This window comes from Danio aesculapii, chromosome 6 (genome assembly GCF_903798145.1).
Source record: "Danio aesculapii chromosome 6, fDanAes4.1, whole genome shotgun sequence".
NCBI classification, from domain to species: domain Eukaryota; kingdom Metazoa; phylum Chordata; class Actinopteri; order Cypriniformes; family Danionidae; genus Danio; species Danio aesculapii.
This window is the reverse complement of record NC_079440.1, coordinates 42,774,557-42,796,154: the sequence shown is the minus strand read 5'-3', so window position 1 is coordinate 42,796,154 and position 21,598 is coordinate 42,774,557. Positions and strand designations below refer to the sequence as shown.

The window sequence follows — 21,598 nt, the reverse complement described above, 5'->3', positions numbered from 1 at the left end:
ATTTATTTTAAATCTGGAAAGATTTAATGTGTTTTTTTGCATTTTAAGAACGCTGAGCAAAGTTTATGAGTGGCACCTGACTGCAGTGTAGCTGTTTAGTTACTGAGTAGCTTTTAATGAGAGTGCTTTACAAGTTACTTAGTTCACATGTAATGTGTGAGTGGGTTTCTCATGTCAGTGGAAAGAGGACACCTAAAACTAAACACTTTGGACAGAATTTTACCTACAGCTAAATCGCAGGAGAAGAGTGGCCTTTGATCTGAAGGATATCCTGCCTCCGCAAGAATGTACGTGTGAGCATTTTGTATATCCAGAGAGAGTGGTGAGGGGAAATAGAGTAGAAAACGGAGGTGAAAAGATAGGAGATTAAAAAGGGTTCTTGTGGAATATTCAGAAATGGATCTTCTTTGACTTTTTCAGATTTCTGTTTTAGTCCCTTTTACAAGATAGAAAAGCTGAATCCAGTTGAATGCCACAACGATGGTAAGTAATCTTTTCGGGTTGTGATTATCACATGACCATGCAGTAATATGCTGTTCAGCTATCTGCTTTACATGTAATGAATGTACTTGAACAATATGTATTAATCTAGTTTTAAGTGTAAATGTATCAGTGTGTTAGCAGGTTTTACTTAAAAACAATTTTTTTTTTTACATTTTCCCTTCCAAATTTACCACCTTAAAAGGTATTGGAAGAGGTCTTGCATCATAAAGCCACAGCTCTAAATAAATACATTATTTATTTAAAATAATATTCTAGCTTTCTTGAGATGCAAAGCGAAGTCTTCAATTATTTATCATATCTAGTTGTCTAAAGATATAAATCGATATGTGAGTTTGTTAAAAGAATTATCTAAAGTTACGTCGGATGATAATTGTTGGTTAAATAAACTTATTTACTTGCAAATCCATTCTGCATTCAATTATTCCTTAAGTTTAAGGATAATTTTTAATTATTAAATTGTTGATTGTTAGAACATGTTCTCTCACAATGCCATAGCTATAAACATTGACTGTTAATACTGCTCATTCAGTTTGTTGCTTAATGTATTAGTGCTGTTGTATTTATTTTAACAATACAAAATTATCATTGTTATCTTAATGGCTTGCTCTAAGTTCCAGCACATGTATTTGCTAAAAACAGCTCTGAGTAATATAAATGAATGTTTCTGTGTTTTAGGATGATTCGAGTGCAGAAACAGTACTAAGTGTGAGTGCAAACAGCATCAGAATCACTGACGTCACTCAGGATGGAGATGTTCTGACGTTTGCAATCACGTCCCAGAAAGTAAGAGGCCTAGCAAGTGCAAAAAATGTTTTGAGAAATGTTAAAATATTGTTTCTTACTATTATTTACTCTGTCTTCAGCTAAACAGCAGTGCTGGGGTGTGTGTTTTCCGAACATATGAGGACTTTGACTGGCTTCAGCAGAGTTTTTTCTCACAAGAAAATGTTCCTGGACTTCAGGGAATTATAGTGAGGGAATTCACGATTTACATGTTATTATAGTGAGGGAATTCACGATTTACATGTTATTATAGTGAGGGAATTCTTGATTTACATGTTATTATAGTGAGGGAATTCTTGATTTACATGTTATTATAGTGAGGGAATTCTTGATTTACATGTTATTTAGAGTGAGGGAATTCACGATTTGCATGTTATTATAGTGAGGGAATTCACGATTTACATGTTATTATAGTGAGGGAATTCTTGATTTACATGTTATTGTAGTGAGGGAATTCACAATTTGCATGTTATTATAGTGAGGGAATTCACGATTTGCATGTTATTATAGTGAGGGAATTCTTGATTTACATGTTATTATAGTGAGGGAATTCTTGATTTACATGTTATTTAGAGTGAGGGAATTCACGATTTGCATGTTATTATAGTGAGGGAATTCACGATTTACATGTTATTATAGTGAGGGAATTCTTGATTTACATGTTATTATAGTGAGGGAATTCACGATTTACATGTTATTATAGTGAGGGAATTCTTGATTTACATGTTATTATAGTGAGGGAATTCTTGATTTACATGTTATTATAGTGAGGGAATTCACGATTTGCATGTTATTATAGTGAGGGAATTCACGATTTGCATGTTATTATAGTGAGGGAATTCACGATTTACATGTTATTATAGTAAGGGAATTCTTGATTTACATGTTATTATAGTAAGGGAATTCTTGATTTACATGTTATTATAGTGAGGGAATTCTTGATTTACATGTTATTTAGAGTGAGGGAATTCACGATTTGCATGTTATTATAGTGAGGGAATTCACGATTTACATGTTATTATAGTGAGGGAATTCATGATTTACATGTTGTTATAGTGAGGGAATTCCTGATTTACATGTTGTTATAGTGAGGGAATTCATGATTTACATGTTGTTATAGTGAGGGAATTCATGATTTACATGTTGTTATAGTGAGGGAATTCACGATTTACATGTTATTATAGTGAGGGAATTCTTGATTTACATGTTATTATAGTGAGGGAATTCTTGATTTACATGTTGTTATAGTGAGGGAATTCATGATTTACATGTGGTTATAGTGAGGGAATTAACGATTTGCATGTTCTGTAAAGTACGATTTTCTTTAGAAGCATTACATCTAAGAAAAGTGGAAATTTAAGATATTATTTTTTAATCCACAGTTTCCACCTTTGCCCTCAAAAGCATTTCCATTGCAGTCAAGCACACAGGCCAAAGCACTCAAACAACTTGGTGTGTATTAGTTCTGCATACACTTACAGTGCAAATGTATTTAGATACAATTGATGAAAATAGATGAGAGAATGTTTAGCACTATTTGAAAACACAATTTTTTTTCTCAGCTTGTTTCAATATTTATTTATTTATTTTTCTTTTTTTCCTAATATATTTGATACATTTCTGCTGTGCTCAGGGTTTCTGGCTCTAGGACAGAATTGGCAGAGTTATTGTAAGGCTTTGGAGTTTTATCTCCAGCAGGCGGCGACACATCCTTCTCTCTGCAAGTGCAAAGCGCTGGACGGCTTTCTTACAAACTCTGAGGTTTACTACTCACACACACAAACACACGAACTGACTGTGTTCATTCACTTTTTCAAGTGCAGTAAATGCATCTAAATTACTAAATGTATGTAGCGTACAGGGCTAAACATGCTAGTGAATCCAACAAAAAGCAAGTTTGTATTGTTTTATGGCTGGTCATTTCATGTGGGTATCATTTAGGAGGCTGATGACCAGATAAATTTTAAACTGTTGGAAACCAGATGTGTAAAATTTACATAGTGGTGTAATAAAGTAATTTGACTTCATTGCTGGACTTTCATGGGGATTTGCTATAGTGGTTTTTCCTTTTTTTTTTTTTTTTTTTTTTTTTAAGTTTTTGTATGCTTGCGTACCTGCTTGTTATAACTTGCATCAGAGAAAGTTCTACCTTCAATTGTTCACCATAAAATCTGAAAAAGCATATTGAGGAGGTTAAGTTGGTTCAAAAAGTAACTCACTTTGGAAGGCAAGTCCAAATGTTTTAATAAGAATCTTCTCTCTCTTTTTTGTTTACTAGATTACTTCTACACTCTTAGGAAAAATGTTTTTAAACCGTACCAAATTATGATTCTTCAGCTTGTACCAATAGTAGAATGTTCTTTATTTTTATTTTCATTCATTCATTTTCTTTTCGGCTTAGTCCCTTTATTAATCTGGGGTCGCCACAGCGGAATGAACCGCCAACATATCCAGCATATGTTTTAGGCAGCGGATGCCCTTCCAGCTGCAACCCATCACTGGGAAACATCCATACACACTTATGCACACACATACACTATGGACAATTTAGCTTACCCAATTCACCTGTGCCGCATGTCTATGGACTTGTGGGGGAAACCGGAGCACCCGGAGGAAACCCACGCAAACGCGGGTAGAACATGCAAACTCCACACAGAAACGCCAACTGCCCCAGCCAAGGCTCGAACTAGCGACCTTCTCGCTGTGAGGAGACAGCACTACCTACTGCGCCACCGCGTCAACCGTTATTTATTTTATATTTATTTATTATTTTATTTTAACCTTTTTAGTTACATTAAATACTAGTACATACATTACATACTGGTTTACATTAAAAACCATGCTTTGAAAGTGCTTTATAGAACCTTAAAATATTTAAATAATATATATTTTTATAAATATTAGCATTTAAAAGTTTTTATGTTATCAATATGTTAAACATGTTGTGATTTTCTTCTCTTCAGTCCATCATCTGAAATATACAAATGAGTTTGAAGTTACAGTGCTTCTCTTTCATCATTTAGGTAATAACAATTATGTTTTTAATGGCTAAAAGTATCAAATTGGACAGTATGTGATCGATTTACTTAGTTAAAAACAAAAAGTGAAGTCATAGAGAATGATTTATATAGGCTCTCTGACTTTTTATGCATAAACCCAAGTAATAATTACAAAGAAACATCTCTGTTACTTATACAGTGAGGAACGTCAACCGAACAGAGCTTCTCAGATGTTCTGTTAAACTCAAAACCGAAAGAAAAAACATGACAATGTTACATTTTAAAAGTAAAGGTATATAGATATTATAAGACATTTAATTGACCTGTTAAGTCTTAAGTGTTGACAGTCTGTTGGTGGTTGACATGAGCTTCAGGTGTCAGTTACAGATTTAAAAAACAAAAAGTCGGGGAAAAAGCACACTAAACTCGCACAAAGAACAATTTCAGCAAAAATTGTGTTTTAAATATAATTATGTAGCCTAAAAAAGCCTTAATTAACTTTTTGAACATCTTTTTACTGTCTTAAGCCATTAAGAAATCTGTACTTGTACAGGCATGTCTTGTCTTTCTGGCCACCATCTCCAACCAGCAGTAAATCAGCTCCTATACAATAAAAAGAAGTTTAAACAACATAGGCCAATACCTGTTTAGACCAAACTGGACCCAGTGGAAACATTTCCTGATCCAAAAACGCAGATAATATGATTGTTTAATCTGGATTCTCTAGCATGGAAAATAAGTGTAAATGCTTTGACTATGCTTTTCGGTGATCAAAATCTTTGCTGATAAATGTATTTTGTCTTTGCGTTTGTTTTTTTGATTAGTCTCCTGGAAAACAGCGAGGCAAGAAAGGAATTTTTAACCGCCTCAGTCAGGCTGTGGAGGAGATGAGGAAAGAAAGTCATAAGGTCTGTCATGAGGTTTTTGTTGTTTGCAAAGCTTTATACAGTTGTTCATCATATACTGATAAGCCTCTATTCAAACATCACAGATAGACAGAAGTGATTTATGTCATTTATAAAAAAATATATATATTTTTTCCCAGGATGTTGACAACTTCTTTCAGAATGAGAGAAATAAAAACACAAATCTGGCTGCTTCGTCAAAGCTTGCCACAGAGGTATATTATTTAAGCAGTTTTGCAGTTTCTACCTAGCTAATGGGTTTTTTAATCACTGGGCACTTTTGGTTTTCATCTCCCAATAGAAGTTACTGGACGTTGTGATGACAGAGCAAAGTAAGCCACTTAATGAAGTTTATTTGCATGCTTGTACAGTACACATTTTTAAGGAAAACAGTAGACCCACCCTGTATATCAATATTATATGCATGTTTTCCAGAGCTTGCTTTGGCCTGTGGTCATTTCTCCACATCTCTTCATCTTTGTGTGAATCAGGATGACGCAGCTGCTGTAGCTTTCTCCAAGTTAGAATTTATGGTCCCACTTTATATGAACTACTATGTGCTTATGTCAAAATATAAATAGAATGTACTTAATGTGTTCATAATGTATTGCAGAACATTAGAACTGATGCTACTGAGGTGGGATATGGGTAGGGTTTGTTGTTATGGGTAGGTTTAAGGGTGGGTTAAGGTGTAAGAGATGATCAACAGTGTTATTACAAATGTAGTTACATGAATGTGTTTAATCAAGCATAAGTACAATTTAAAAACATATTTAGACAAGTGCATTGTAACAAATTATTAATTTCAGTGTAAGTACATATTAGCTGAGGCCTCTTAAAATATAATGCAGGACCGAATTTACTTAATAAAAATAACATTTGTGTCTGCATTAATGTGAATGTTTTGTAAAGAGAGATGTTTGTGTAAAGAACACATAAAAATAAAAGTTCTTTATTGTGATCAGTGGTTCCTTGGAGAACCTTTAACATCTGTGGAACCCTTTCATACCACAAAAAGTTTTATAGATCATCATATATCAAAATATTTTACACTCTGAAATAATAGTTCTTCGAAGAACTGCACTAAAATATCTGCTGTGGAAACAAAAATGTTTCCTCAGTGGCCTCGCTAAGAAAACATTTTACAACCTTTATTTTTAAGAAAGAGGGAAAGTACTTGTATTCCTGCATCTGTTTACCTTGTTTGTTTTTAAAGAATAATTATGTTGTTGTGTCTTTTAGGGTTTGTTTGAAACTGTCAGATATCATTGAGGCTGTAAAGGTAATGGCATTTTAAGCAAAACTCTGAGCATGATCAAAGGGCATAGAATCACCAAGAGGCGACACTCTGTTGCTGTTTGAGTAGCAGTAACTAGATGCCGCTAGTGTTACGCGGCGGCCGTTTTGGAATGAAAATTCCACTAGAACAACAGCTCGATAACTGACACTAGACAGAATGAATCAAACTATTGAGTTAAATATGAGTTAAATGAGTACATTCCCTTTGAAAAGTAACATTTTAAAAGTAATATCTCAAAGAAAACGGATCATTTCTAAAATGTTGACAAGACTAAGTTTAATACATCTGATATCTAAAATATCACATATAACATAAAAGTAAGGTTAAAAAAATAACTTAATTTTTATTTTACTCAAATTAGGGTGAAGCAAAAATGAGTATACACAACAAAAACTACATTATCTGGTAGTTCGTATGGCCTCCATGATTTTTAATGACAGCATTAAAAATGAAATAAATAATATATATATATATATATATATATATATATAATGTTACGTTTCTACAAAAGTCTAGGGGTAAAACAAATAAATAGGAACGAACAAATGAAGAAAGAGGGGAGAGTACTGCCTCCAGACCCAGAATCATCAGACAACACATTAGTCACTTAGTCAGCAATAAGATCCAATAGACGGACCATCCCTTACACTCCAGAATGGCAGAGTCGCGGCGCTGCTGTTGCTATGGAACGTTTTATTGAGTGTCGTCTCTTGGTGATTCTAAGCTCTTTGGCATGATTTAAGGCTTCTTTGACTTTTTGCTGTATTTTTATTTAAAAATTCACAATTTTGTTTTTTAGAGAAACTTTGAGAAAGTTGCCAGCAACAACCTCTCGACACTTGGTTTGGGTCTGGACCTGGAGTCTCGCTACCAAGAGGCAGAGAAAGTATGTTGTATGAAATCCCTCAAAACGATTACTTATGTGTGGTATTGTTTTTTAATAAATTGTTTAAGTTATAGTAACCTTTTAGATAGTGTAACCAGATTTACCAGTTATTTAATGCCTTAAGTAATGTCGTACAGTCAGCTTGACCTCCTGACATTAGGCATTGAATTTCTTATTGAGATGTTCATAAGTCAATCTCTAAATAAATAAATGAGAAGGTACAGTGCGTTATTCTTTGCTTTAGTAAACCTTGTGTCTTATTGTGACTTTGGAAGTGATTGTTTCTTCATTAATCAGTATGACTAAACACATGGATTTTTAAAAATTCAGCATGACTCATAAAACGGTCACTTGTCATAACCGGTTCATCTGGCAGCACTATGTAAAGTTAGCAGAAATTGACAAATCACTCACAGACCAGTGTTATATTAATATTGAAAACTTTGTGAATAAGCATTTAATGTTTGATAAAGATTAGTTTAATTATATTGTGTTATTTTTAATCTGGTTTCTCTGTACACCTTCAACATCTACGTTTTAGTTAATGGGCTCAGTTAATAAAAACTAAAATGCTGCTTTTGTTTCAGTTGATGTCATTTTTTACATTTAATTTAAAGTACACATTAACTGTAAGCTGCGACCCATTTTTTTTCATATTGTGATGCCGTTCCTAGAGAAACAGAATATTAAATGAGTAAACAGTGGGCGTGGCTTGTTTTTTCTACTGTGAGCTGATTGGATGTATTAAAGTACACTGTAAAAAATAAATGGGTAAAATTTATGGTAAAAACTTGCCAGTGTTTTACCATTAAAAGTATGGTACTACAAACCATAAAAGTAATCATTTTTCATCATAATTTTTATAGTAAACTACGGTATTTCATTAATTTGTAGATGTAATATGTCTGTATTTTGAATTACCAACATCTACACATTTTTTGTTACACAGATAGACACGTTAGCACAGCCATATATATGCAGGTGGTGATAAGAAAGTTACATAATGAACCAAAGCTCATCACAAACAACTTTTTCCACAAGCAGAAAACTGTATCAGTGTGTAGAAGGTGCTCAGTGTCATTCACACAGCTGCTAAACACCAGTATGGTAACACGCACAAAATTAAAGTTATGAAATAAACATTGTTTATCACTATTGGATGTAACATAAACCTTTAATGTACATAACTGATGGGGAAACTATAGTCAATAGTCTATAGAAAGATCTATAGTAATGTCAGCAAAAACCATAAAAAGTGATGTGCCATGCAGGGAATTCTAGGAAAGTCTATATATTAAGGAAACATACTGTTAACCAGGTTACGGATTTTTACCGTAGCATTTTATTTTTTTTTACCGTTGAAATCACGGCCATTTTTACAGTGTTGGCATTTCATTCAGAAATATCTAGAAAAGGATTTCTGGAGAGTTATTACAACCTAACACACTCCGCCTCCTCACCAGTTCTGTTTCTCGTCAAAACTGAGAGTTGGAGGGGCGTGGTTAAGTATGTTAGCCACGCCCAATGCCTCAGTCAGACGTAATCTGACAATTTAACTGAAAACAATCAGGAAGTGCATTTCAATTAAAGATTACAAGGGCAAACATTTTTTTTCTAAATGACATGCACAGATGACTTCATGACCGCTAAGCTTGCAATGTGAGCTTACAAAATCAATATGGTTACTTTTGATTTCATGTGTCCTTTAAGTGTCAATCATTTTTTCTTTTTAGTAATCTATAATAACCCTTTCTCAATCTAACAATCTAGTGGAGTGAATAAAAATAGGATGTGAATGAAAAGGCTCTCCTTGCCTCTACATACAGTGGTTGTGTTCTGCTCAGCCAATCAGCATCACGCATTTCTACATTACAGGAGATGCTCTTCAGACGAACCTGTAAACTGATCGAGCTAGAAACTGTCAAGAAGAGTACGGAAAAGGCCAAACCCCATAAGAGGGAAGTGGTATGTTTCAATCACTCATTCTTCCATTCATTACCTATCTACATCATGCTTAACTGGAATGTTCAGAGATCACACCTTCCTGTGTTTATTACTGTAGATGGAGGCGTTTCAAAAAGCCGTTGAGAAAGAGTTCAGCCTGATCTCATCTGTGGCCAAACAAGAGGTAAATACAGTGACTGATGAAGCCAAAAAATGACCTTTTGACATAACGTCTACTTCTCCATTTTCACCCAGTTGTTGATTGCGAATGTAGATTTACTGAGGGTATAATGTTATTATTGGACTAATATAATGTGTGGCAGATTGAGCGTTTCCAAGCCTCCAGAGTGAATGTGCTGAGGAGCTTCCTGATTGGCTGGTGTGAACAACAGCTCGACACGGCAAAGGAGTGCGCTCAACTCTACTCTCAGCATCTGGAAGCTTTCAAGAACATGTACTCCAAGTAAATGCCACACAAACAGGCTGTAGATAATAGGAATTTGCCTGATGTTACCTAATTGTTGCAGGAATAAAAAGGAGAACGTCATAAAGCAACAAAAGTGATTTGTACATTTGGTTTATTTTATGTTTTTAGTCACTATTTGCAATTGCTATGCATTGATATTCAAAATTCACCTAATTTTTACCCCAGTGCATACATTTTATTTCAATAATTCAAGTCCTGTTTACACTACTACAAGTTAGTTTTAAAACGCATAAGTTTTGCTACAGTTACGCCTTCGGTCCACACTACCCCAGAGATTTCCAGACCTGAAATCAGAGGTGTTTTGGAAATGCTGAAGGGGCCGTTTTGGTTTTAAAACGCTGCTGCTCTGTGTCAGTGTGGTTGGGGGGGAAAACGGAGACATCTGAAAACAAAGGCGTGGCTGCAGTCATTCGCCTATCTGATTGGGGCTTTTTCTCAATATTAAGTGCACAAAGTTCAGTCTTGCACCCTTTCCAGAAGTTCAGACGTCGCAACATTAATATGGAAAACACGTGATATGGAAACATTGATATGGAAAACTCCAGGGAACACGTCAGGTTAAAACAGTGTACTTTATAACATCATTCGCATCATACTAGCTATTGTTTCACGATCTTAACAATTAAATGAAAACATGATATAAGGAACTGCCTATTTTCATTTTGATATTAACTTAACAGACACCAGAAATGTTGAGGCATCGTGTAGCTACATATTTATATGATCGTCATCTTCACTGTATGCATATTTATAACAAAACAGAGCCTATACATAACTGCCTCCTTTCATTTTCTTTAAAAATATGAAACATACCCCGTCTTCTTTGCTTAATATCAGTTTTAATAATCAATAATGACCATTATAAAAGTGTAATGTACAATAAGTTTATACATTATAGGAAATAAAGGCAAGCAATCAGTCGAATGTGCAGAATCGGTGTATGTGGTTATAAAAATGAATATATCAACTTATCTTTGCGCTCAGCCAAAACACGTTACCTGAGAACAGGTAATAGATTTAAAAGACCATTAGAGACCAGATGAATTAAATATTACGTTTAACAACTATAGTGAGATGAAATCTAGCAAAAGATCCTTGATGAACTGTCTGACCTGAGCTGCTTTCACCCAGGGAGGTGTGCTCAAAGCACCCGCTGACTGGCTGGAGCTCGCATACGCTGCAGCCCATGCCAGTTTGTGTGTGGTCATGTGACATGCATTTTCAGCGGTGAAGTGTGGACAGATCTTTTCAGAAACGCCAGTGTGGACGTGGATCGTTTTCATTCTAAGACGCTGGTTTAAAACTAAAACGTATTAGTGTAAACAGGGCCTCAGTGCTAGAACTTTGAACTGTAAGATTGCAATAAAGCAATAAAGCCTGTGACAGTTTGTAATTTACAGCCAGATATTGTCACAGTGGAGGTAATGGTTTAATAACTGGGTCATAAAAGAAACATGTTCATTATGGACTTTATTAGAGTTGACAGATCTTATAGCAGCAGTGGGTCTTAAAGCTTCCAGTCTTAAAACTTATTAGTCTATTTTTTTGAGCCAGAATAATGTAGGCTGGTCTAATTTGAAATTGAAATGAAAGATTGATTATGAATCCTTTATTCTAACTGCTAGTTGATAAAGTACTAAAATACTTTACATTTTCATGACTCAAGATTTGCATTTTATTTGACAGTTTCTACACTTGTGCGTTTACAGAATATTTACCTATTAAAGTACTGGGTAGGTTTTGTTCAGGGTTGTTGTTTAGTGTGCCCAGTTATTGTAATCATTATAGTAAGTATGCAACCGGTGTAAGTCTGAATAAAATCCCAGGAGTCACAGATGCAAAAAAATTTTGAGAGAGTTTAATGATCACATGGGGCTTTTCATATTCTGAAGACAAGCTAGAAACGTTTAACATACAAAGTCACCATTTATGGTTCAAGAAATCTTTATAATATGAAAAAAGTTTACAAGGTGTCATATCTTAGTAGTTACATGTAGAGTCATAGTTAAAACATATTTTATACAATAAGAATGCCATTTAGAAAACCACAGAAAATAAAACCCCCTTCAAAATAATTAATATTTTAAAATAAACTTAGTGTTAAAATGATATTATAGTAATTATATTGTAAAAATGATTCATGTAAAATTATATAAAGACCTCTAAGACTCGATCTTACAAGCATCCAGTAAAATATTAAGCTAATTAAATTAAAGATTCCAGTGCACATTTAAAGTCATTTTTAGATGAATGCCCATGTCTGTTCAATGGTGATATTTGATATGCTTGCACTGTTAAAAAAAAAAGTTGAATATTTTCTAGGCATCTCATCTTATATCAGTCAAACTGACAAAAAAATAATAACTTCGTATGACTTGGTTTAGTTGAAACCTTATTAAAATAAGTTAAAGTAATTTAAAGTTAAAGTTGTTATGACGTTTTGTCATATCATTTTTTAAATAGTGTGCTTCCGCTACTTTTTATGACTGCTTTAAATCCTTGAGTATTTTTTCAGCTTCTTTATAAGTGCACCATTTTCCCTTTCCAGTTTTTATTTCAGCTGGTTTACACGGAATGCAGTTCTGTAATAGGGTGTCTTTATCAAACATTAAGACGTCATTGAAGTGAAATGCCAGGCAAACATGATCCCACACATAATATTTTTTTCCCAACACAGGTTCTACATTTGCTGTTCTGTTCTCTTCATCCAGCATCAGATTAAATTTAATGTTATCCCCAATGGCTTGTGCTCTCCAGACAATTTGATTATCCTTATAATCTACGAATTTGCTTTCTTCAATTCTTGAGTAATTCTGGAACTTCTCATCGTCATCAGGGCTGTGAACGAGAACAGCGTACATGATCTCCTGCTTGTAAAACATCGTCTTATACTCTCTGAGGACTGGGTCTCGACCTCCACAAAACTGCTCCTTGTATGCTTCCATTAATTCATTGATGGAAAATATAAATCTAAAGTTTCCGTAGCGGGATTCATGAATGTGGAATGCAGGTGATGTGGTGAATTTGCTCAGGAATGCCTCTTGTCTTTCTCTTTGTTCTTGGGATCTGGTTGGAAACACCTCCTCCAGATAACGCTCCTCTGCTGCTTTTATACACTCTTCATCAATCTTCAGGCTCCACCATGAGAACTTCAGATCATCACCATCAGCCTTGAACCCCTCTGAATCTAAAATCCCATCAAGTGCATCGGCGTGAGTGGCATGACTCGCCTCTGAGGTGCGAAATTCAACAGGGGTTGGATAGTTTGGGATGTACCAAGTCAGGTAATCGCGTAATTTTAGTTTATAGTCTCTTCCATATTTTTTGAAGCTGTCGATTATTTTGTTTGCAACAGTGTCATCCTGAAGAGCAATTTTCAACTCTTCTTTGCTAATGTGACCATCGTGGCTGACCTCAGAAGATCTGCTCTCTCTGTTTATTCTCACGCTGAATACATACTATAAAAGATACAATATCAATTATATTCATTTTATTTGCAATCCAAAATATCCAATTATTATTTCACAGCAGTTTATACTTTTTCTCCTTGACAAATGTTATTTCTAATGAGTTAATAATTAACTAAAAATAAAATGAATCACAAATTGTCATCCAGTCCATCTTTTTCTAAACATGCTGCATTTTAAATGAAGAGTTGCACTCCCGAATTGGGGAAACTCCATTCAAAAGAACTGAATCAAATAATACGTTTGCATGACAAGCCATATCCACATTAAAAACAATAAATTATGTAACTTGCTATTTTAGCATGACATTATTATCACAATGATGTCTGTGGCAAGAGCTATTTTTAATTCATTGTGATTTGTTCTTCCAAATTTTGTTCACGTATTCCATACAACATTTAACATCAACACAAGTCGTGGAAAGATTCAGATTCTTCAGGATTTTTGTGGTTATTCATCGTCTACTATACAGTAAGAAATTAGTTAATTCTAATCTACTTTTAATATCTGATGGATAAACTGTGAGGAGAGTGTCTCATTCTTTTTAAAAACTCTTCGCTAATCATAGAGTATAAGAAAAAGGTGGTTGCTTGTTTGCTTTTGTCTGTCATGCTGCACTACAAAACAGAGGTCTAGGCAATAAATCGACACAATGTTGATTGGGATTAATGCACCATTTTTATACTTTAATTTTATTTGTGACTGTTACTCATAGTTGTAATATGTTAGTCCAACAAATGACCAAGAAATGCTTGCTTACCTCTTTTGCTGCCATTGCCATTTCTGTGAGTGTTAAGCAAACTGTGATGCTATTAGTGCTGCTATAAAAAACTGAAGCTAGTTATAAAAGTTTTCATTATGCCACGCCTGTGAGGGCAGGGCTTTACAGTGATGAAAGCTAGTATATGAAATGAGAGAATGACTATTTATTCATTTTACATTACTGATCTTTATAATATATTAATTTGAAGCCTATTTCAGCTAACTTAATGGTGTCTTTTTTCTGTATACAGTCAGAATTATTAGCTCTCCTGAAAATTTTTCCCCCAATTCTGTTTAACAGAAAGATTTGTTTTCAACACATTTCTAAACATAATGGTTTTAATAACTCATTTCTAATAACTGATTTTTTTTTATCTTTGCCATGATGACGGTACATAATAATTTACTAGATATTGAGAAACTGCATTTATTCTAGCTGAAATAAAGCAAATAAGACTTTCTCCAGAAGAAAAAATATGATAGGAAATTCTGTAAATAAACAGTAAATAATGTTAAAGAATTGAACAGAAATCTTTTAAAATAAGTTTTATTTCACTAGAAGAAATGGCTTTCTCCTCAAATGTAATGAAAGTAGTAACAAGGTCAAACACAATCTTATGATTTAAACTTATTAAAATGGAGATAAAGTATAGATGGATGGAACATTCTGACAAAGAAAATCTCAACAATATCATTGATGCAGGATGCAGTTCAAGTTTTATTGGCACATGCCAACCAGATGTCACTAGTGGAACATAGTTTAACTTTGTCAGATGCCAATGTTAGTACCTCTACAGTGCAACTACAGCACCATCTGCTGTCAAAGTCACTTTTAAAATGCATTAGCCAATCGCAAAAAAAAAAAAAAAAAAAAAAAAATGAAAGGGAAAACAAAAACAACAATAAAAAGCAATAGAAGTATTTAAAGGCCTATGATTTACAGATATTGACATATCTGATGCTTTGTCATATTTTATTTTGAGCTGCTTTCAACTCAGCTATTAATCTTTATGTCTGTTGCCGATTGTTCCATACATTTCCTCAGCATTATATTTTCTCTGCAGTTTGCCGTATGTTGAATTGTGATCATCCTGAAAGACAGTTCATCAATAATTGCTAGCATATGAATATGTTCATTGTGTATTGAAAATGTGGATTAGGATGTTAGTGCTCATTCAGCTTACCATATTATTTTCCACATTCATCTCTCCAGCCTCCATTCGTGCTTTTGTGTAAGTTTTGGGAACAGTAAATACCTGAATTAAACAGCAGTTAAAAGCATTATGACTTGTGTATGCATATAACGTGAAAATACTCACCTCTGTGTATGCAGTAGATGGCAGTAGCTCCTCCTGAGGCTAATGCTAGAAACAGCACAGAGATCAACACGCTGAGACTCGTCTGAGAAAATGCTGGACTTTTAGGTCTTTCTAGTGAATGAACAGAGAGAAAGTGGGAAAAGGTGTTGAAGCACAATATTACAGTATTATCTTCCTTGTAATCTTTACTCATTAATTATTAATACAGTGGTTAATTGCTTTAACCCTCCTTAGATATTTGGGTCCATTTTGGCCTGGAAGAGACATACAAAATTCTAAATGTTGCACAGGTTTTATTATGTGAATAATATTTTTATTAAAAAGTGTTTTAAATACTTTATAGTTCTGGGTTGCGGTTGGAATGGCATCCTCTGCATAAAACATCTGCCAGAGTAATTGGTGGTTCATTTCACTGTGGTGACCCCTGACAAATAAGGTACTAAGTGTAAGGATAGTGAGTGAGTGAGTGTTTCAAAACCCTCATAATACCCATCATTAATTAATCAATTAACTAATTCATCCCTCCCCTCAAAGTTTTACAATTATGTTTTAAGAGTTCTAACTATTTAATAAAGTCACATGTTATTTCGGACCTGGGTATAGGCTATGGAGCAGCCTACTGTAGGTGTCAGAAATAAGTTTTGTTTATTATTCCTGAAGTATCATGAAAACTTTCATCTTAAAGGGGTGGTCTAGAGTGTATTTTTAAGGTTTGGTTGTGTTTATAAGATGTTAAGCAATGTGTGCTCATGCTTCATTTGTAAAAATCATGTAATTTCTTCATATATCTTTGATCATATACAGCTAAGCTAACATGACAATCATATTTCCTAGCTCCTCCGAAAGCCAACCGTCAAGAGGCTCTGATTGGTCAGCTAACATAATGTGCTGTGATTCGTGGATCTACTCCACTTCACCAGAAAGCGTTGTGTTCAGTCACTAGCACACACTGTGCATCTGCTGTCTAAATACTGTCAGTCAGTGTAGCCGTGTCAGTGTGAGCCTGAATTCAACATACTCTCTGCTCTCTAAAATAAAATCTGACAAGTTTCTTTTACATGTTTTCAGGTTATAAGCATGTGTAAGTAATATGAAAAGTTCACATATCTTTTGCGAGTTTATTATTTGAGATGGAAGCAGGGAAAGCGGCTGCATAGAGAGACACTGTACACCAGGGCTATTCAATTAGGTTGTCATGGGGGTCTGTTCATGAAAAGCATCCCAAACGAAGATACCCTTAAGACACCCACGGCTTTTTCTACATTAATATATTATATTTTTAAACTACATAAAATCAGTGCATTGTACAATAGACTTTTTTTTAAACAAACATTCAAATGTTGTATTTCAGAGCACAACAAAAGCAGTGCATTGCTGAAGTAGGCTTCTTCTACATTCATATGTTTTGAACTGCACAACAATTAGGGATGCAACAATTATAGTTTTTGTTTGTATGATTATATAGTCTGAAGAATAATCATAGTTTCTCGGTTATTACGTCTAATGTAAATTCAAGCTTTATATTAGGTAAGTAGCTATTTAGATTAACTGTTGTTGCCATCTGCGTTCATACATACATAATCATTTTAATAATAATTCGTCTAAGATATCTTTTGTTTACATTGCACTGAAAGGCCCGCACAACTCTCACTGTGAGATGCTGGATGTTTTCTGCTGCGTGCGCCCGGAAAGCCGCAAGCGTGTTGCTCCGCTTGTGCGCGCATATTGGCATATACTCCTACATTAGAAATAACAAACTTGCAAGTGGAAAAGATGTGATATGGGAACGGCCGCTGCTAGTTAATCCGGTGTGCGTGCGTATTACCCTCGGTGTACAAGCTTGAAACTTTAAACTAGCGCACAGCGCAAGCTGGCATAACTTTGTTTAATTGCAGCAGTTTTGTGTCGTTCCGTGCAACAGAAATGCGGCTTAGAGAAGACTTTACGATTAATTGTGACAAATTAAATCTAATCAGCTAATTTAGCCGATTAGCTTTAATCATCCCTATTATGAAATCAGTGCATCCCTATTGCATCCCTATTAACGATATCAGTGTATTGTACAAAAGGCCTTTTCTACAAACACATCCAAATGTTTTCGGCTGCCCGCACCACTCACTTATGGTGACTCACTCTCTGTGCAGCCTTCAACTGCAGCTCGTGCTGTCTTGAACAGACGCACGTCACTTCATAATTACAGCGCCTGTTTTTCGACTAAACTAATTTATTTTTGATGTCTTGGTCACACTGATTGGCGGGCCGGAACAAATGGCCTCGAGGGCCGGGTTCGGCCTACAGGCCACCAAATGAATAGCCCTGCTGTACACACTGCTGAAGATTGTGGCTGTTTACAGTGGTTTGACTGAATATGAATTTGTAGCTAAATTGTTACATCCTTGTTCACGTCCTCGCTACAACACACCATTAATGCTAGAAACTGTGCATGAAATTGATCAGTTTTACCAAATAAAATACTTACAGATTGTGGCTCACAATCCACAGCTATTATGGTTGGAGTTGCTCCTTCTTTGAGGAGTTTTTAGCCGAATCCAGCATTAAACTGGGAGATATTCTGGAAATTCTCCTTTGTCGAATGCTAGCTATATCTTTTTTTTTATAATTCTCTGGAACATAATCAAATTGTAAGCACTTCTCTCTTTGTGTCATGTCCTTTGAAAGCCCAAATACAGAAACAGAAGAAGCTCTGTGGAAATAGCAGCGTTTGGACGGCATTTTAGCTTTCTCTGCTATAACATTACAGTGCCTCTGGCCACGCCCCTTTATTGCACTGGTGAATGAGCGTAACCTGAAGCGTTTGTGATCTCACTAACTCAAATGTATTTTTTTGTAGTCCCCAAACTTCGCTCGATGTAGGCTTTGCTAAGCTAACTCAATAAAAAGTAAAAGCCAATGTCTCCCTTTGCATTGAACTTTAGGCATATACATTCAGAGATGTTGTTTATGTTTACACATCCACATTACACATCAATTAAAGTTTAAAATAGGATATCGTAGTGGACCACCCCCTTAAATTCGAAAGCTTATGCAAGTAAAAAATAAGTTACATTATAATCTTGAATAATATGTAGAACTGAGTTCGTTTTTATTTCATTAGAATGCCTAAAATGTATAATTTGTGTAACTTTTTAATAAATCAAAAAGAGTTCAGAGCCCTTTAAAAAGGGTTAAAAACATAAAAATATTAAGAAAAAATATCTTTAATTAAAAAATGTCTAGCCTAAATTATCTGTCTAGCCTAAAGCTATCTGTTTTATAAAACAAGACTTATTTTGGTCTAGACGGATATGCATATTGCCTTATGAGGGTAACATCAATCAAATGCAAATAGAGAGTGATTTCTTACTTTTAACATAGATGTCAGTGAATCTGGATGTTTTATCTAACAAGCAGACGTACGAGCCCTGGTCTTCCTCGGTCAGGTCTGACAGCAGCAGAGAGAAGTTTCCAGGTGAGGTCTGGTTGAAAAGCGTAATTCTGTGTCTGTACAGCTCAAACACACTGGTTATATCCGTGTACAGGGCATCTTTCGACGCTCTTCTGCTGTTGGTCTCCCACGAAACGCTGTTGGGCCTGTGCTGGGTGTCTGTACAGGAGCAGGGCAGCAACACAGACTCTCCGGAAAAAGCGCTCACGTTCCTCAACCCACTGTTAGATGGAGCACAGGCTGAGGGAAACCAAAAACTCTCGTGTGGCAAGGTATGGGTTCAAAAATTAAAGTCTGAACAGGCCAGCTTACGGTCGGGTATATGCTTAAATCAAACCACAGAAGTATGCATAGATGGCTCACTAGGCGGCTGTATTAATTAGCATAATAAACACTCGAGAGCAGATACACCGCATCTCATTTTTCTACTCTACAAATAGTCAAGGCGTTTACTTAGTTAACACAACAATTTATAAATTAGCACAGTTTAGAAATACTTGTATAAAAAGACACACATTCTCTCCTGTGAAAGATACTTAAGGAATTTAAATCTCAACCGTTTTTAACGAGTAAACGTGCAACATTTAGCTTTATTTTTGGCAACATTAAAGCATTTTAATTTGTGATAGCAACATGTTAATTCATGTTAAAAACATGCTAATTAATGTTACTTTTTACAAGAAAACAAACTCATTTATTATTAAAAAAAATACACTAAATAAAGTAATGATAAATTCTAATTTATGTTGACAAATTTATGGAAACGAATGCTGCTAATTCAGTTTAGAGGTTAACAGCTAATTCTTGCTAGCAATGCTAACTCTTGCCAATAAAATCTTAACAATGTGAACAAAAAGTTTGTAATCCTGATACCCCTCATTAAAAAACAGTTTTATAAACGTATTTTATATGGGAGCTGCTGGGATATGGGAGTACATGTAACCTATGTGTACAATATAGGCTATCAGGTTCTAAAATTAAATGAATAATTAAAGATGATTAAATAAATTAAAGAAATTAATCATTGACTTTTTTACATGTTACACTCATCACCAGTGTTGGGGAAAGTTACGTTTGAAAGTAATGCATTACAATATTGAGCTACTCCCCCAAAAAGTAACTTGTTGTGTTACTTATTTACTTTTTTATGGTAATTAATTTGTTACGTTACTTTTGAGTTACTTTATATTACCTGGCTGAGGCTTGATCTCTTTCAGAACTTTTTTTAAACAGAGGTGCTCTGCAATTAACAACACACTGTATAACCTACACCTACAATTTACCTTTAAAAAATACATTAAAAAATATTTTAGGATGTTATTTGAGAACTTCCTGACCCCAGAGCTATACACGCCATGTATACAGATACTTTAAAGTTTAATGCAATGTTTTTGCTACTTTTGTACTATTTATCTTAAGTAAAATCACTGTCCATTGAGACAATCCCTTTTCCCTTTTCTCTAATGAACACATTCTTTCAATGACTGCATGATTCATTGTGACTACTTTGATTTTAATTCAGCAATTACATTTTTTAGAATTAATGAAACTGAAAACTAAAAAATAACTTGCGTTACATTTTCAAAAAAGTTACTCAAATGTTACTACTTATTTTTTAAAAGTAACACTTTACGCATTACCCAGAAAAGTAATATTATTATGTAACTCCCATTACTTGTAATGCGTTACCCCCAACACTGCTCATCGCATTATAATTTTATTGTACGTTAAGTCATATGCTTTAATTCCTGTAAACATCACAAATTTAAGCTGAAATATACAGCATTGATATTTGGAGTTAAATTCAGACTTAAGAATTTAGAATAACTTGATAAACTAACAACCAATTAATTGTTTTTAATTAACTATTAAATAGTTTGTAGGTTGTCTTACCATTTATGAGGCACTGCAAAGATGAGAGGATGCTTAAAAACATCCACAGATGTACATGTGCCATGTTTATGCTGTGATGGTCAAGTATCTCTTGAGATGCAGCTCTTACAAGTCACTTTCATATCCTGCAAGCTCTTGATATTTATCAGTACAGTAGAGGAACTCTTACACAATTAACAGTCAGCTGAAACATACAGGGCAAAGGGAGCTATAATAATAGGCCTACAAAAGTGTTTTTTTGCGCACTAGTCATTGCTTTTAACAGAACGTACAATCATACATATGTAAAATTATTATAAAAAAAAATGAATGTAACTAATTTATCATAAGGTGTATATACACTCACTTTATTATGTCCACCTGTCTAACTGCTCGGTAATGCAAGTTTCTAATCAGCCAATCGCATGGCAGCAACTCATTGCATTTAGGCATCTAGACATGGTCAAGACGATCTGCTGCAGTTTAAACCGAGCATCAGAATGGGGAAGAAAGGTGAATTAAGTGACTTTGAACATGGCATGGTTGTTGGTGCCAGACGGGCTGGTCTGAGTATTTCAGAAACTGATGATCTACTGGGATTTTTATGCACAACCATCTCTAGGGTTTACAGAGAATGGTGTGAAAAAGAGAAAATATTGAGTGAGCGGCAGTTCTGTGGGCACAAATGCCTTGTTGAAGCCAGAGGGGAATGGCCAGACTGGTTTGAGCTGATAGAAAGATAACAGTAACTCTTTACCACCGATGTATGCAGAAGAGCATCTCTGAACACACAACACTTCAATTCGCCTACTTTGAGGTGGATGGGCTACAATGAAGAAGACCACACCAGGTGCCACTCCTGGAATCTGAGGCTACAATTAGCACAGGCTCACCAAAATTGGAAATAGAAGATTGGAAAAACATG

The 21,598-nt window shown here is 34.7% G+C and overlaps 3 protein-coding genes across 5 annotated transcripts; 1 reads left to right on the top strand and 2 right to left on the bottom strand.

The window, feature by feature from the left end:
- The first annotated feature begins 63 nt into the window (after nucleotides 1-63).
- si:dkey-28n18.9 (sorting nexin-5) lies at nucleotides 64-9,885 on the top strand. 3 transcript variants are annotated; one of them, XM_056460265.1, is made up of 15 exons: nucleotides 64-287; nucleotides 434-483; nucleotides 1,180-1,287; nucleotides 1,368-1,475; nucleotides 2,670-2,739; nucleotides 2,921-3,048; nucleotides 5,111-5,194; nucleotides 5,332-5,406; nucleotides 5,493-5,523; nucleotides 5,627-5,711; nucleotides 6,434-6,473; nucleotides 7,291-7,377; nucleotides 9,253-9,342; nucleotides 9,440-9,505; nucleotides 9,645-9,885. In XM_056460265.1, exons 2-15 carry the CDS (start codon nucleotides 481-483, stop codon nucleotides 9,786-9,788), a joined length of 1,119 nt encoding a protein of 372 aa, XP_056316240.1. In that variant the 5' UTR covers nucleotides 64-287; nucleotides 434-480; the 3' UTR covers nucleotides 9,789-9,885. The 3 variants fall into 3 exon arrangements, with proteins under 3 accessions (XP_056316240.1, XP_056316238.1, XP_056316239.1); XM_056460263.1 differs by having other exon boundaries at nucleotides 421-483; XM_056460264.1 differs by lacking the exon at nucleotides 64-287 and having other exon boundaries at nucleotides 296-483.
- Nucleotides 9,886-11,949: 2,064 nt separating this feature from the next.
- On the bottom strand, nucleotides 11,950-14,312 carry LOC130230938 (uncharacterized). Its single transcript, XM_056460266.1, has 2 exons — nucleotides 14,036-14,312; nucleotides 11,950-13,266 (listed from the first exon to the last, which is right to left on the bottom strand). The coding sequence occupies exons 1-2, from the start codon at nucleotides 14,054-14,056 to the stop codon at nucleotides 12,289-12,291; spliced, it is 999 nt and encodes a 332-aa protein (XP_056316241.1). The 5' UTR covers nucleotides 14,057-14,312; the 3' UTR covers nucleotides 11,950-12,288.
- Nucleotides 14,313-14,645: 333 nt separating this feature from the next.
- On the bottom strand, nucleotides 14,646-20,758 carry LOC130231246 (uncharacterized). The gene is made up of 5 exons (XM_056460736.1): nucleotides 20,695-20,758; nucleotides 18,721-19,041; nucleotides 15,357-15,467; nucleotides 15,222-15,262; nucleotides 14,646-15,128 (listed from the first exon to the last, which is right to left on the bottom strand). Exons 1-5 carry the CDS (start codon nucleotides 20,756-20,758, stop codon nucleotides 15,039-15,041), a joined length of 627 nt encoding a protein of 208 aa, XP_056316711.1. The 3' UTR covers nucleotides 14,646-15,038.
- Between the last annotated feature and the right edge of the window lie 840 nt (nucleotides 20,759-21,598).